This window comes from Rhopalosiphum maidis, chromosome 2, assembly GCF_003676215.2.
Source record: "Rhopalosiphum maidis isolate BTI-1 chromosome 2, ASM367621v3, whole genome shotgun sequence".
Classification (NCBI taxonomy): Eukaryota; Metazoa; Arthropoda; class Insecta; order Hemiptera; family Aphididae; genus Rhopalosiphum; species Rhopalosiphum maidis.
In genome coordinates, this window is record NC_040878.1 from 76416838 (window position 1) to 76431769 (window position 14932).

At 24.1% G+C, this 14932-nt stretch overlaps 1 protein-coding gene across 2 annotated transcripts in view; it reads left to right on the top strand.

The window, feature by feature from the left end:
• The window catches only part of LOC113551152 (protein furry), a 110923-nt gene that overhangs the window by 69878 nt on the left and 26113 nt on the right, over positions 1 to 14932 (top strand). For both annotated transcript variants that reach the window (XM_026953208.1, XM_026953209.1), the window contains exons 21-24: positions 6487 to 6620; positions 7875 to 7982; positions 8345 to 8479; positions 9393 to 9754. In XM_026953208.1, the coding sequence (XP_026809009.1) occupies positions 6487 to 6620; positions 7875 to 7982; positions 8345 to 8479; positions 9393 to 9754 (739 nt within the window). The remainder of the gene's footprint in view (positions 1 to 6486; positions 6621 to 7874; positions 7983 to 8344; positions 8480 to 9392; positions 9755 to 14932) is intronic.

Sequence of the window (14932 nt, forward strand, 5' to 3'; positions counted from 1 at the left end):
CTTTCATCAAAAGTAGAAATAATTTTAGATTAGTGAGCATTGATATATTTTATCTAAGTATAAAATAAGTTATAATAGGTTTTTTTTAGTCTTCAGTGAGACATATTTTGTGTATTGTGTAGTGAAAATTTTTACTTTATTGTATCATAGACGATATTTGTATTCAGTTTAATTTCTTGCTAAAATCCAGAAGAGTGGGGAAAATATTGTTTGTGCAGTCAGAAAAAAATCATTAAAAAAACTTTGAGTTATAAGTATAGTGTATTATATATTTGAGCTTATCAATTTATTATTTACCAATGAATATGATATTTGGTTTTACACGTACAAAAAAATTCTATTAAATTTAAAATTCATTATAAAATCCATTAATATCCATTAAATCTATAACAGTTATAGTTATATATAATTTTATAATATTATTTACGTAAAATACAGGAAAAAAGTTAATTACTGTAACCAAATAAAGAAAATGTTATAATGTTATATAGATATTGCGGTTTCAAAATATCATAAATAAAACATTAGTTTATACCTACAGGGTTTTATCATTTAATTATGTATTCAAATTTCGTTGTCTCTAATTTTAGATTATGAGAAGAGTTAGTAGAGTGAAGAAGGTATATTAGTCTTACGTTATTTGTATATGATTTATATGATTTGCTATTCAATACGTATTTACTGTTAGTTTCGATTATAACCATAATCATTTGTTAGGTTAAATATTTTTTAAATAATGGTTAGGTAGTATTATAATTTATAATACTATAATCATCTTTAAAACTCTTTTATAAGTTAATAATTTGAAGTTGAGATTGGAAAATGACAATATTTTTAAAGGAGTTTTTGATATTTCATATCTAGTAGTATTCTTAAAATGTTCATATCCAGAGATTGAGTATAAAAGAATAAAAATGTTGACATATCTATTTTCTTCTTAAATAATAATGTGACTTCGTCTATATTAGAATATTATATGTAAATGTGTTGGCATGTATTTTGAGAATGTCAAAAGCCCTTTTTAATCAAATTTAATAATTGATTTTCGCTAGACTTAACATTTTTTTATTTTTTTATAACACATTAATCATAATTATCAAATTAAAATAATTTGTTATTGGTAAGAAATCTTAATTAAAAATATCAATTATTTATATAACAACTATTAAGGTTTAATTTGTTAAAAAATATTTTAAGAAAGTCTATAATCTGTTCAAAATTATACTTTCATCTCATAAAATATTTAAATTTTTCCAAGGTTTGACATTGACAATATCGTATTATTAGTTGCAACTTATATATAAATATATACGTCTATTACTTAGAAACTTCATAATATAACAGATATCCATGTTTTTATATACATGTTACATTCACTAGTAATTCCTTACTATTAGGTATAATGTATATAATGTATTATAGTATAGAGTAGGTACTCGTGTATTTTATACCGGGTTCATACAGTTTAAATAACAGTTTTCAATCATTTTCCATTGCATACGTTTTAGTTTTACCAGATTCAATTTTAAAAAATCATAAAATCCTTACTGGCCTACAACTAAAATGACACTGCCGAACATAAAGCCTTGCGGCTTACGTATGGTGGCCTAATCGCGTGGCTACAAACTTCATTAAAGTATACACACTATAAATTATTATACTAGTAAGATAGTTTTATCCATAAAATACCTACAACAAATAAGCACTTAACTTTACTCTTAAATCCCTAATATTAAATTGATCATTTATTAAATAACCTTGAAATACCAAATTTGTATTATATAGTATTGTCAGAATGTCTTAGGCAAGTAATAAATAGTATATAAGTATTGCACTATAACATTCATTCATACTAAGGAGAAAAGTAATAATAATAATAAATAAAAAATGTAAATAAATTTGATACAAACGAAATAATAATATTCATGTTTTATTATATTGGCACGTTGCTTAATCAAGATTAAACTACATAATGACAAACATGATTTCAGGTTAACGAATAACTTTAAGACTTTTAGAGGATGTCATACCCACATGTTTTCTCTGCCTAATACGCACAACATAAGCAAATTTTACGTTCAAAATAATTTATTTTTATCTATTTTTTTAATGCCATAGTGAATTGTAAATTTATCAATTTTAAAGATGAAAACTAAAATGATTATCTATTTAGGGACCTACAAGACTTGTTTTGATATTTTTATTTTAAAGCAAGTTTTGCGTATTTTAAAACTGTAGACATTTTAATTTTGTATATTTTAAAATGATCATAAGTCGCTTTAAAATTAAACTATCAATAAACAAAACTATTTAGATTAATAAACAACATTTTTTACCTTTAAGTTTAATAATAGATCTATTCACTCTAACAGGAAAAAATGAATTATTTTGAACGTAAAATTTTGTTATGAATTAATAAAACAAAGGCAGCACTTCGCACTTGCAGGTATAACGTCCCCTTAAAAACATTTATATTAATGCATTATAATAGTTACTCAGTACATATAAACAAATGTCATTAAAAATTTGAGACACGTTAACAACTATAATGTACATACTTCAGAAAAAGAGTTCTTAAAATAATATAAATGTGATTGATTTGAACATCGTTTTTTTTACGCTATTCAATCATTTTAAATTCGATTGTGTAATATATAAACCATTACCTTTATTACTCTTTCATTTCCCAATAAATTTACACTCAATTTAATTATTTTTTCAAATATTCACTATTAAAAATATTAAGGTGAACTATTTTTACTAATAAATATAATACACTGACTGATTTCTATTGGAAATTATGTAAACAACATTTTTTTAAATACTTAAGTAGATTTTGAGATATTGAGTGTTTTTTGATAAAAGAATCCTGTATATTTATTTGTATTACCACTGATTTTTAGAAATGAAGATCTATGCTAGATGCAGCTCATATATGAACCATTATAATTTATAAAATACATATTTTACTCGTTTAAATAATAATTCAGATGTTATTCTATAATAATTAATAATACCCAAAAATAGATTTTATATATTATAGCACCTACATAACTAATAATTATTAAAACAAATGAATATTTTACTTATAAAATAATTGGTCCATTTTTCAATATCATAATAATATTAACATTTTTCTGTAACAAAAAATTTGAATTTATTTAAGACTACTAAGTAGTTAATATTGCATTTAATTCCTATGTGTTATTTATGTTATTCAAACATAAGATGCCACCCTTCCCTTCTTTCTATTTAGTACCATTAAGTTATACCGGGCCGCTTGGTTTAATTTTAAATATATATAATATTTATTATTTATACATTGTATATAATATATTGTAATTTTTGTATACCTAACTATGATTTAGTCTACGGATATATTGTGCCCATGATTCCACGATGATAAAATATGTTTTTGTTTCTCTAATAAATCTAATTGAGACTTACTGCGTATAACATAAGAAACTCACGTCGAAAGAACTTATTTTGTATAGTCAGTTTCTTTTTTATTGTGAATTATCTATTATCTATCTTAAAAGTTAAATAATTATCTATCTGTACATTATGGTCTTAACAAAATTCTAATTTTGAAGCGAGTATGAATATGAAGAGCATTACAGTTTAAAAATATTCATAACTTACTTAAAATTTGAAATATCATAAATTAATCAACGTTTAAACACAGATGATCTTATATTATTTAAATTATTTAATAATAGATTAATTAATTATTTTAATCAAGTTATAAACTCAAAATTGTTTTACTATTTAACCTACTATTTAAGTATTTAGTTTATAAGCCTGCCATTGTGCCGCCATCTTAAACGTACGTGTGGTCATTAGAACAGTGCTAGCTTTACAAAGCTATGCATGTGGCATTAATAACCAAATGTGTATATTTTCACTACATTTAACACGCTGAGAATATCAGATAACTTGTAACAAATATTAACAGTATTGACAATATATAACAATATTGACAGTTTGACAGTTTTGACACAATTGATTCCGTGTAGTTTATTGATTATTTTTATAATGTAAAGCACAGTAGAAATATTTAAAAAGTTTGTCTTATTAATATTAGTTACAAAGTTTACAATATATATATATTTGCTTCATAATATGTCTTTTTAAAATATGAAAGCAAGGAGAGTTTATAGATGTTAGTGACTATTAATTTCTTATGTTATAATTTTTTTTTATAATTTATATACTTTTTCTGGGGTCTTAAGTTATTATAATTCATAATATTAGTTAATTGTCCTGTTATATTTTTTGATATTTGGCATGACTAATTCATAGAAGTATAATACGAATATTATAGTCAATTTAAATTCTATAAGTAAAGTTAAATTATTTCTACTCACTTAAACATTAAACTTCTAAACTACTCATTTTTTTAAAACGTAAATCTGATTTCTCTTTATTAATATAACGTAGGTAATTATTATATTTTACACACTTAAAATATTCTTATCTGTATTTTATTTGAATGTCTGTGTATAATTTATATTTAAAAATAATTTTTCTCTCTTCTTTATTTTTAATAAAATTGGAATACGACTTTATTGTTAATATTTCAAAATTGTGGTTTTATTTAGTTGTCGTTGTAAAATGTAGGTAATAATTTTAATTGTAGAATTCGTTATTAAATATGTGGTTCACGTTTATAAATCAAATCTTTTTTTCTCGCGTAGGTACATGTAACTATTTTGTAACTTATATTCTTTTAAGAATTTTATCACTAAAACTATGTCTAAATTATTTTATTTGTTTTGTAATCTAGGTGATAATATTTTCAAATATAGTTCGGTATAAAAACTCAACAAGATCAAATACCTATGTCCTGCTCTGTATTCTGTATCTTTGATTTTTTGACAGTGTCGATTGACTTATACATTTGATATTCAAATTATTCTACATAATATACTAAGTATGCTACGAATAGTTATGTGTGTTCTCGTATTTTCATACGTAATCCAATTTATAACGAAATTACTTTAAAAATATCAATTTTTTTTTAAGAAAATCGAATAAATGCAGGAATAATAATATTTGACCCCTAGAATAATTCAAAAGCATATTATTCATAAATAAATAAAATTCGTATATTACAAAATATCGTTTATTGAACAAATATTGACGGTCGGCTAAAATCTATATCAAATAAGTAATAACATAAATAAATGTAGCTTACGGAGAAAAAGTACGAATTAGTTGACTGTAAGTAGAACGTATATAATATAGATAGAATATAAGCTGAAAGAAATCTACTAAATTTAGTTTGATAAATCAGAGGTATAATGAATCATGCTACCTACATAAGAAGAAAAGGAAGATAAGAGCTAAAAAGGTATTTAAATTGAATACGTTCAATTTATACTGATCATGCAGATCGGTTAAAAATACAATAATGTGGAAGTTAATAAAACACTACAGATATATAACAAAAATTAAAAGTACAAATGTATGACTAATTAGGTTTAAAAACAAATAGTTATAAAGAAATATGGATACTGTTCAGAAAGCAAGCGTATAATATGTACATCGTGGAGTGGCAATATTTTTTGCGTATTATTATTACTATTGGTTTGAAAACAATGATAAATCATCGCACTTAAAAATAATTCCAAGTGAAGCTTGGCTTACTAAATTATTTTTAAAATTTAAAAGCTTGTAAATATGATTCATGGTTTAAAAACAATTACATGCGTATTTTGTATTGAATTTAATAAACACGATAATATATGAATAACATATTATATGATATTTATTTTTTGTATATTATTTTTATTTAAATAAATATTTTAAATTTAATATAATTAATAATTATATTCGGGATACGTATAACCCGTATAAGGTATCAATATCCAACATTTTAGTTTGCAAATTTTAAGTTTTAATGTACTAACAAATGTTACAACGAACTTTAAACCTATAAAAAAATATGTGTGTGTACTTATGTATATTTTCGATATTTTTAAAAATGTAAGAAAAACTCATAAAGAACCTTTTATTACATTTTCAAAGTTTTTAACTCAAAACAAAAATGTTATCAACATAGGTAAATTGAAAAAAACAAAACAATCTAAAATTTCAAATGTTTTTAAATTTCTTAAAAGGATATAATGTATTTTTAAAAGTATGTCTAATATTCTAGTAATAGTCTGGTCAATATTTCAAATATCTAAGGTTACTCATTTTTTAATTACAAAAAAGAATTGATTTTGCTAAATATTGATGAAGTTTAGATATTCCCATTTTCGCTGTATTTTGTTAGTTTTTCCCTATTATTTTAATATGTACTCTGTTTTTTATTTTGCTATAAAATGTGATAATAGATACAACAGCATTTTAAAATTATATAACGACACAACATTGTTAAATAAATAGAATTTAAAAATTACTCTGACTGATCTGTAAATATGTTACAATTTTATGATATAACAATTTATTATTCTATTAAAATGTTTGTTTTTATTACAGAAATAACTTGTAGATTCCAAACAGCAAGACCGGAAGTTCGTCAGTTGCTTTTGCATTATTTAGTTCCTTGGTTACACAATATGGAATTAGTGGATCCAAACGTACCTCCTCCAAATCCGTTATCATATTTTCAGGTACCTAACAACTATAATATACAGTAGTATAATAATATTATTATTATTCAACCATTTATCGAAAATATCTCTAATAGTTAAACGACTATTGATTTTACCCTTAAATGGATACAACTGTGTATAGTATATTTATGATAGTCAAAGGTAATAAACCTTTGTCTATTATAAATATACATAGCCATGTTAAATTCATATTCTGCATAATCACTATATATAGTTACGTTTATTATTTTAATAAATTGGCTTATTATAATAAATTAAGAGTTAATTCGTAACTAACATTCGATTTAATTTTAAAATTAATTAATTGAAAAACAACTCAAGTATGGTTTTTTATTTTAATTCATAAGTACATTTATTGTAATTTTTTTCCATACTAAATAATAAATGGTAGGTACATACTGTATTTGCTATAGTACACCTAAAATTGACAATAATTATAACTTCAGTTATTTATTTTATAAAAAAGTTAATTATATACATATACAATATACATTGTACACTTAAAATTTTGGATTTAAAAATTAACTATATATTATTTCAAGTTTCTTTGATTTATTTTTTAAAATCTTTTAAAAATAAAATTAAAGTGTGTATTCTGATGTATTATAAAGAGTTGTTATTATAATGCATTTAAATATTTAAATACTTTTCGTCTTCCTAATTATTATTTATTCGTTTAAGGGGATTCCATCCCGTAATTTTTTGTCTATGTCTAATACACGCGTGATATAGTATTTTTGACATGTTTTTTACCAAACATACCAATTGATCTAAGAATTCTGAAAATTCCTCCAAATTCCTAAAAAAAATATGTTAAAAAAGAGTAATTAAAAATTGCCGTATTTCAAGTTTTGGAGAAGTTAAAATCTGGGAAAGTCAATTTCAAGTAGACTCGACGACAAATTCAAATCTGTTTTTAGAATTCTTATCGCTTCATTGGATCAATTGGTATGATTGGCAAAGGATCCGTCTAAAATTCTATACCACGCGTGCGTTAGACCAAAACAGAAAATCACGGTATCGAATCCCCTTAATATCTTGTTTTTAATCCTTGGAAATTATTTTTATAATTGGTTTTTGTAATATTGAAATTTGAGAGAGATTTTTGTATTCATAGTAGTTTATTATAAAAAATCAAGATGAAATAATAATAAATAATATGTTCGATAATTAATATTTCTTTTCTCCTATATTAACTTGATTCTTGTGTCACTATTAATAGTATTTTCGTATAACATTATGCATTTTTAGTATTATCCAGCCGAAGAAGGTCAAGAAAATTCGTGTCGTCGAGAAGGATGGGGATCTGTGGAAGCCACCGAAATGGTTTTAAATAATTTGTTTTACATCACAGCCAAGGTAATTATTCAGCTGTCCTTAAATTAAGTATCCGATTTTATGTCAAAATGATTTATTATAATTCGTGTATAATTTATAACGGTAAACTAACTATAAATTTAAATACAGTTAACATGAGTAGGTACAACTAATATTACTAATAAATCTATACGAGTGACTCAAATATTTGTTAATATAATTAAAATTGTTGTTTGAAAATATGACAAAATGTGTAAATGTATTAGATAACAATATTTTCTTAACAATTTTTGGAGGATTTATAGTTTAAATGTTTTAAGTACAATTTATTTTTAACGTGTCAATTTATTAATTAAATTTGAATTCACTAGCGTTTGAATATTATAATGGTTCGTAATTTATAGTTTGCTGATGAACACCCTAAAGATATTGAAGACGTGTGGTCAACGCTGTGTATATGTTGGCCGAATAATTTAAAAGTTATAATTCGATATTTGGTCATTATTAGTGGCATGGCTCCCCATGAACTTTTACCATTCGTGAGTATATTAATATAAATGTTATAAATTACTTATATTCTATTAATAAAAAAAAACTAATAATGCTAATAATAATAGCTCATAATTTCAATAAAAATATGAAAATTAAGTTAAAGTATTTGATGTTTGGCTATTTTAATAAAATTACCAAAAAGAAATATATAATTATATTTATGTGCGCACATTGAACACTGATAAAGGTACCAAAGGGGAAGTTTAATGCACATTTAGTAATTGCGGAGAGGAGGACAACTTGAATAAAACAAAAAAAAAAGAAGTAAAAACTAACGAGAACTATAATGTGAAATTTGGTATTTTGTGCATTTTATTTTTATAACCTAACCTCCCGTACTCACAAAAACAGTTCTGGCCAAGGGGGTTCATTTAAAAAAAAAAATTGAAAATGACTACATATTTTTTATGTACAGATATAAATCCAAAACTGTTTAATGTAAATGGATAAAAATTCATACATTTTATTTGCATAAGATAAAAAAATAAAAATAATAATTTTCATTGTATATAATATTAACATTTTTATCGAGTTGCTAACCTCTCGTGGGTAATTGCTTTAAACTATTTTCTACAATGCGAACGATGTTATAATCTATTTCGTAATAATTTATACCGTTTACGCAGGGACATCAATCATTTTATCTGAGATTTCTATGAACCCACGAATAGAATGCAAGTCGTAGTTTTTTTCTCGTTTGACTTGTACGTGCTTCTGCAATATTCGAGGTCTTCAATCCTTCCCGGAATTTTTTTTTTTCGGGACATTAGAAATATTGTTATATGTTTGTTAATATTATTTCTTACTACAAATATCTTGTAATATAACAATATTTTAAAGTATAAAATATTTTATTTGTGAACACGATCTGGTTCGTCATATGCACGTCGATCGCTGCAGGCAAAACGCGTCACGTTATATCTAGCCCGGTCCAGGCCAGACCGGCTGTTGGACGAAATGATGACCGAACTTCAGACCGTGGAGACGCTCAACTGCCTGATTGAGCGGATGGAGACGCCGCCGTTCTACCGGTTGACCAGCATGAGGAAGACGTCTGGCATGGGAACATGCTCGAACAACACGGCGACGACGGCTAACGGCGGCTTGGGCAGCGGCTCAGGAGGCAGCGGCGGCGTCGGTAATGTCGTCGACATGGCGTCAACAAACGTCAACGAGAACGAGACGGAGCACACTACGTCATACGCTTCCGCCGGTATGATACACACGAAGAGGCACAGTGGCGACGACCCTTCCAAAATCGGGTACGATATTAAATAAAACTATCATAACTTATAATGATGATAAACGATGCCGTAATTGTTGTGGATAAAGGTAAGGGACACTTATTCACTTGACATTTTTACGAGGGGTCAAAGGTATTATGTTACGCTTAACCTGTGTGTGTATATCTACGGTAAAAGTCGTTAAATCTCCTAATATAAAGAAATTCGGCAATACATTCAACATAGATGTTTAGGATAAAAATATTTCTTTTCTTGTATATTACATATTTTATTTCGTGATTCTTCAGTTGTATAATATTATATTGACTATAAATTATCAACGTATCGCATAATCCAAGCTACAAAAATAATTGTAGAGTTAGCTTAGGTTCTAACGCCTTGCGCCTCGTGTGTAGGTATACCTTTTTTATTTACATAATATGTTTCACGTCGTATTTCAGGTATTCGAGGTGTGACACAAATACGAGACTCTTGATAAAAGTAGCTTAATTTTAAAATTTTATAATCTAACGTTAATCAATTTATCACCTGTAAATGGTAGTTTCTCCCATGCCGTTGCATTTGTTACTGCTATTTTTGAAAATCATGTAACTGATTACTTTCATTAAGCACTTTTAGAAATTCTATCGTTTTTGTTTTTACTTCATCAACCGTTTGATAATGAGTTTCTTTCAATGGACTTTTAATAGGTAGAAAACACCATAGGAATGTGGGTCAGGCAAGTTGGGTGAAGGGGTGATGAAATGATTTTTTTTTCTGTTAAAAAACGTTGAACTGAAAATGCATTATAAGCTTTTTAGAGATCACTTTAGAGGCAAAAACTTTTTTATGTTAAAATTTTTACGAAAATTTTTTACTTATTATTTTGACAAATTATAACATTTTGAAAGAAATAAATCATCTTTTACATTGAAATTTTCACCTTCAAATTAAATGTACATAACTTTGGCTATTGTATATAACCATATATAGATATCTTATACAAATGAAGTTTATTCGATTTATTCGTTGTATGCTATGAAAACCATTTTATCCTCTATATTTATTCATGGATAGTGAGTACATATATATTAATATATTATCATTGGTAATTTTTATTTTTAAGATAATACTGATCTAAAAATATTATACAACCGTCAGATACAAAATCATATGTACATATTTATAATTTTTATAAATCAAGTTCCACTTATAGAATCAACTGTCGAGTTAAATTTTTTTTTTTTTTTGCTTTATTGATCGTGGACAAAAATCTGTAAAAATTGTAGAGAAAGATTATATAATATAAAAAGGCTGATATTTCTGCCCCGCTTAATCTCTCTAAATTTAAAGAAACGCACATCATACATTTGCAACAAACTCATGTATCATAATTTTCTATTTTATAATTAATATGTTTACTTAGTATTAAAATTTACACTTTTTAGATGATATATTTATTAATTTATAACTTTTATAAGCTAATAAAAATAATGTAAAATTTTGACCTAACTTCAAGATAACTTTAATTATAGAAACCGAATATTAAAACAATTCAAAGTGATGAAACAATTAAATGGATTTTTCAACTGATTACAATATAATACATATGTAATTAAATCTAATTGAGTGTGTTTTACAATTTTTTTAAATATTTACAATGATAAAAATATAAGTATTTATTAATTATACGTGAGTGAAGGAATTACTCAATAGATTTGATCTTAATATCGTATAAACAAAAAACCTATTTAACCCTATTCATTTATTGTTTTTTTGTTTTAAAGTTGATAATAATAATGGTTGAACAAAAATGTATTTAGCGTATGTTTTTAGTTAAATTCAATTTTTTTTTTTTATTTTAGCTTATTGAAGTGTGCATAAATTATACTTGTAAAATTTAAATTCTATTAATTTATTGTATGTAATAAACCAAGAAACGCGTCTTTATATATTAATATAGTCTTACCTGTTAGTAAAAAAAATACTAAAGGAATATAGATAATATTTTTAACGGCGCGAGTAATAAATAATTGATAATTTAATAAAATGGTTGAGGCCAATTTTTAAATGTGCAATCGACATTTATAACTTTTCAACCTAACTTTTCGTAACTCGGAACCGTTGCCAACAAACCATGGGTGAAATTTGGTTATTGTGACATATAATTTCCTTTTTAAGGATGCAATTCATGTACAGCTTACATTATACATTTGATAACCAATAATGATAAAATCATGATATCGATATTTTTCAGTGTTACTTATTTATATTGTTTTAGAAAACCATCTGCTTAAAATATAAAATGCATTACATTTTTATGAATTTACATCTTGTATAGGTTCCAAGATGCGTAGAATGCACTGTTTAAAAGAGGCGGTAGTAAACTCTCACGAAAGTATAGTAAACCATCCCGATGTTTTTTTACTAGTAAACTCTCCTGTGTTGTTTTACATTTTTTTTTAATGTGTATGTTCAGATTATTATAAAACTTTTTGGGACTTAATTCGTATGCACTATGCATTAATATAAACTATTCACTATTGTAATTCAATTTTAAACAATAAATAATTATTAAAAACTAAAATAATAATTATAATTTAAGTGACGAGCTATAAAAACTGGGTTAGTAAAAATACTATTATTTTAAGCCTTAAAGGGCTGAAAAAAATCACGGAAAAATGTTTATTCATCAAATTAAAATTATCGCTATTTATATTAAAGTATTAATATTAATTATTTTTAATATTTAGGTATATTTGTAATTAATGGTATAACTATTTAAATTTAGGCATGTATAATAACTATTAAGCATATATTTCTGAAAACTAATGTTCAATTAAATTTCCAAATCAATTTTTATACGCAATCCATGATTTTTTCAACCGTTATTAATTCGTTGGTTTATTTTTAGTTTAAGTAATTAAAATAACCGAAGCATACTATAATTTTTAAATACTTAACAATGCTTAATTTAAATTTTATAAATAAAAAACATCTCAAATAATTGATTGATAAAGAATGACATTTTAATTAATAATAAACAAGTTTTTTTTATTTATAAAAATTATGGAGTACTTCAATAGCCAATTTTTTTGGATGGATTATATATGATATTTTTAACACTGTTCATATATTATGATACATAATATAAATTCAAAATAAATGCCGCTAACTTCATAATACTAAATTGATATTGTAGTGCTTCAAAGCATATAATTCTTATCATTTTTGGTTAGATGATGATTATATAGTATAATGCATACTTTTTTTTTTTTAATAGAATCAATAATTATATAGTTTTTCAATTTTTCTATATTGGCATTATTTATTATTCCAATCAATTGTCGAATTTAAAAATAAATGTTTTTTTTAAATACATATCATTACTTTTAAATGAATTAATACATTCGACTGCAGTTAACGTTTAATTTAATAAATAGCATAATAATTGCTATTATTATTTCAGTATAAATCAAGTCATTAGTGCTTTAATTTTAGCTTCATATGATTAGCTTGAGATATTTTTTTAGTTTACAATTTTTGATTTGTGGTTTAAGTATGGATTAAGTATATGTGCAAAACTGACAAAAACTAAATAGTTGTTGGAAATAAAATTTAGCATTATACTTTGTCAAAACCAAATATATTTTCACAATGTATTTAAAAAATATTTAATTGATAAAATTAGTTTTAAAATTGTACTGGAAATTTCAAACCTACGTATTTATTTAACTATTTAAATATATAATTTTTTTTTAAAACAGTGGTTGTTTTCGCGGTATTGATTTAATCTATATACTATTTTATGATAAAATATACGGCAAGAGTGAATTATACTGACTACTTTGCATTTTAAAATGTGCACTATTTTAACATGTTTACAATATGACAGGCGTTTTCCACAACTTTAAAATAGTAAATACCTGAGCGCCTTTCTATGTAATATAATATACGTTTTATAAAATGGTATTTATAATAAAATATATATAATAAATTTATAATATGCCCTTATAATTTATTATTGAATTTTATTTTTCTGAAAAAAGTTTGTTAAAATGGTTATAAATTTAAGAAGTTCAAAAACAATTCTAATTCAAATTATATGCCGAGTTATCAACAGGTGTTTGTATATCTATAAATAATTTAAATAATTTTTATAATTCATATTTGTGTTGTTTACAACAATTTTCTGATTTAATTTAGTGTTATAATAATAATTTGCATACAATTTTCTAAATATAATTGTTCTTTAAAACCATAATATAATAATTTAATTTAAGGATATCATTATACTAATTTTTTATTTGTAATTTTGTTCTTGATACTTATTATTTTATTTACAATATATAATTGTTGTCTTAACTAAGTTCAACGCATAAATGTTTTCAGCAGTTACTATTATTATTATTTTTTTATATAAATATATATCAGTATTATAATTATACTAAAGTAAATCGGTATTTCCAAAAGCTTATAACACAAGAGTAGCTTTATATGTTTTTGTAGAAAATAATACACATACTTTAATTAAATTCATAACTTTGAAATATTTTTTATATATAAAAAATTTATTTGGTTTCACATTTATTATATCATTTTAAATTAAATTAAATTAAATATGTGAATAAGTATTATAAAAAAATATTAAATACATAACCTATATAAATCACATATAATTATTATGTATTGTGACCAAAAATTAGATTTTTTTAATATTTAAAGCCATAGAACATTAATAGGTGCGTATAGTAATTACTTATTATGGTCCTTAAGTTAATATTGGGTTTTCAGTCAATTAAATATTAAGTATTTGAAAAAATAAATGAACCTTGCGTAGTGATTTAAGTAAAAATATACTTAGAGTTAGGTGCATGTATAAATATGATTAAAAATACATTAGCAAAAATTTGGAAATCTCAAACCGACATGAAATGCATTTTCTGCATAATACAATTTTTATAACTCAAAAAGAGATTATATTATTAGAAATACTCTTAACTTTACGGATTATTTTACGTACGAGTATTAAACAAATGTTTACTGAAATTCGTAAAACATAACCTGCTACAGTTTCCATTCTATAAAAAGTTCAATCTTCAAAGGGGGGCCACTATTTATAACGTACCTGATTCTCCAACTATGCGACCATAGTGTGTATAGTTTAGTAAACCCTCCATCATGTTATATAAATAGCTAGTAAAGTATTTGCATAAA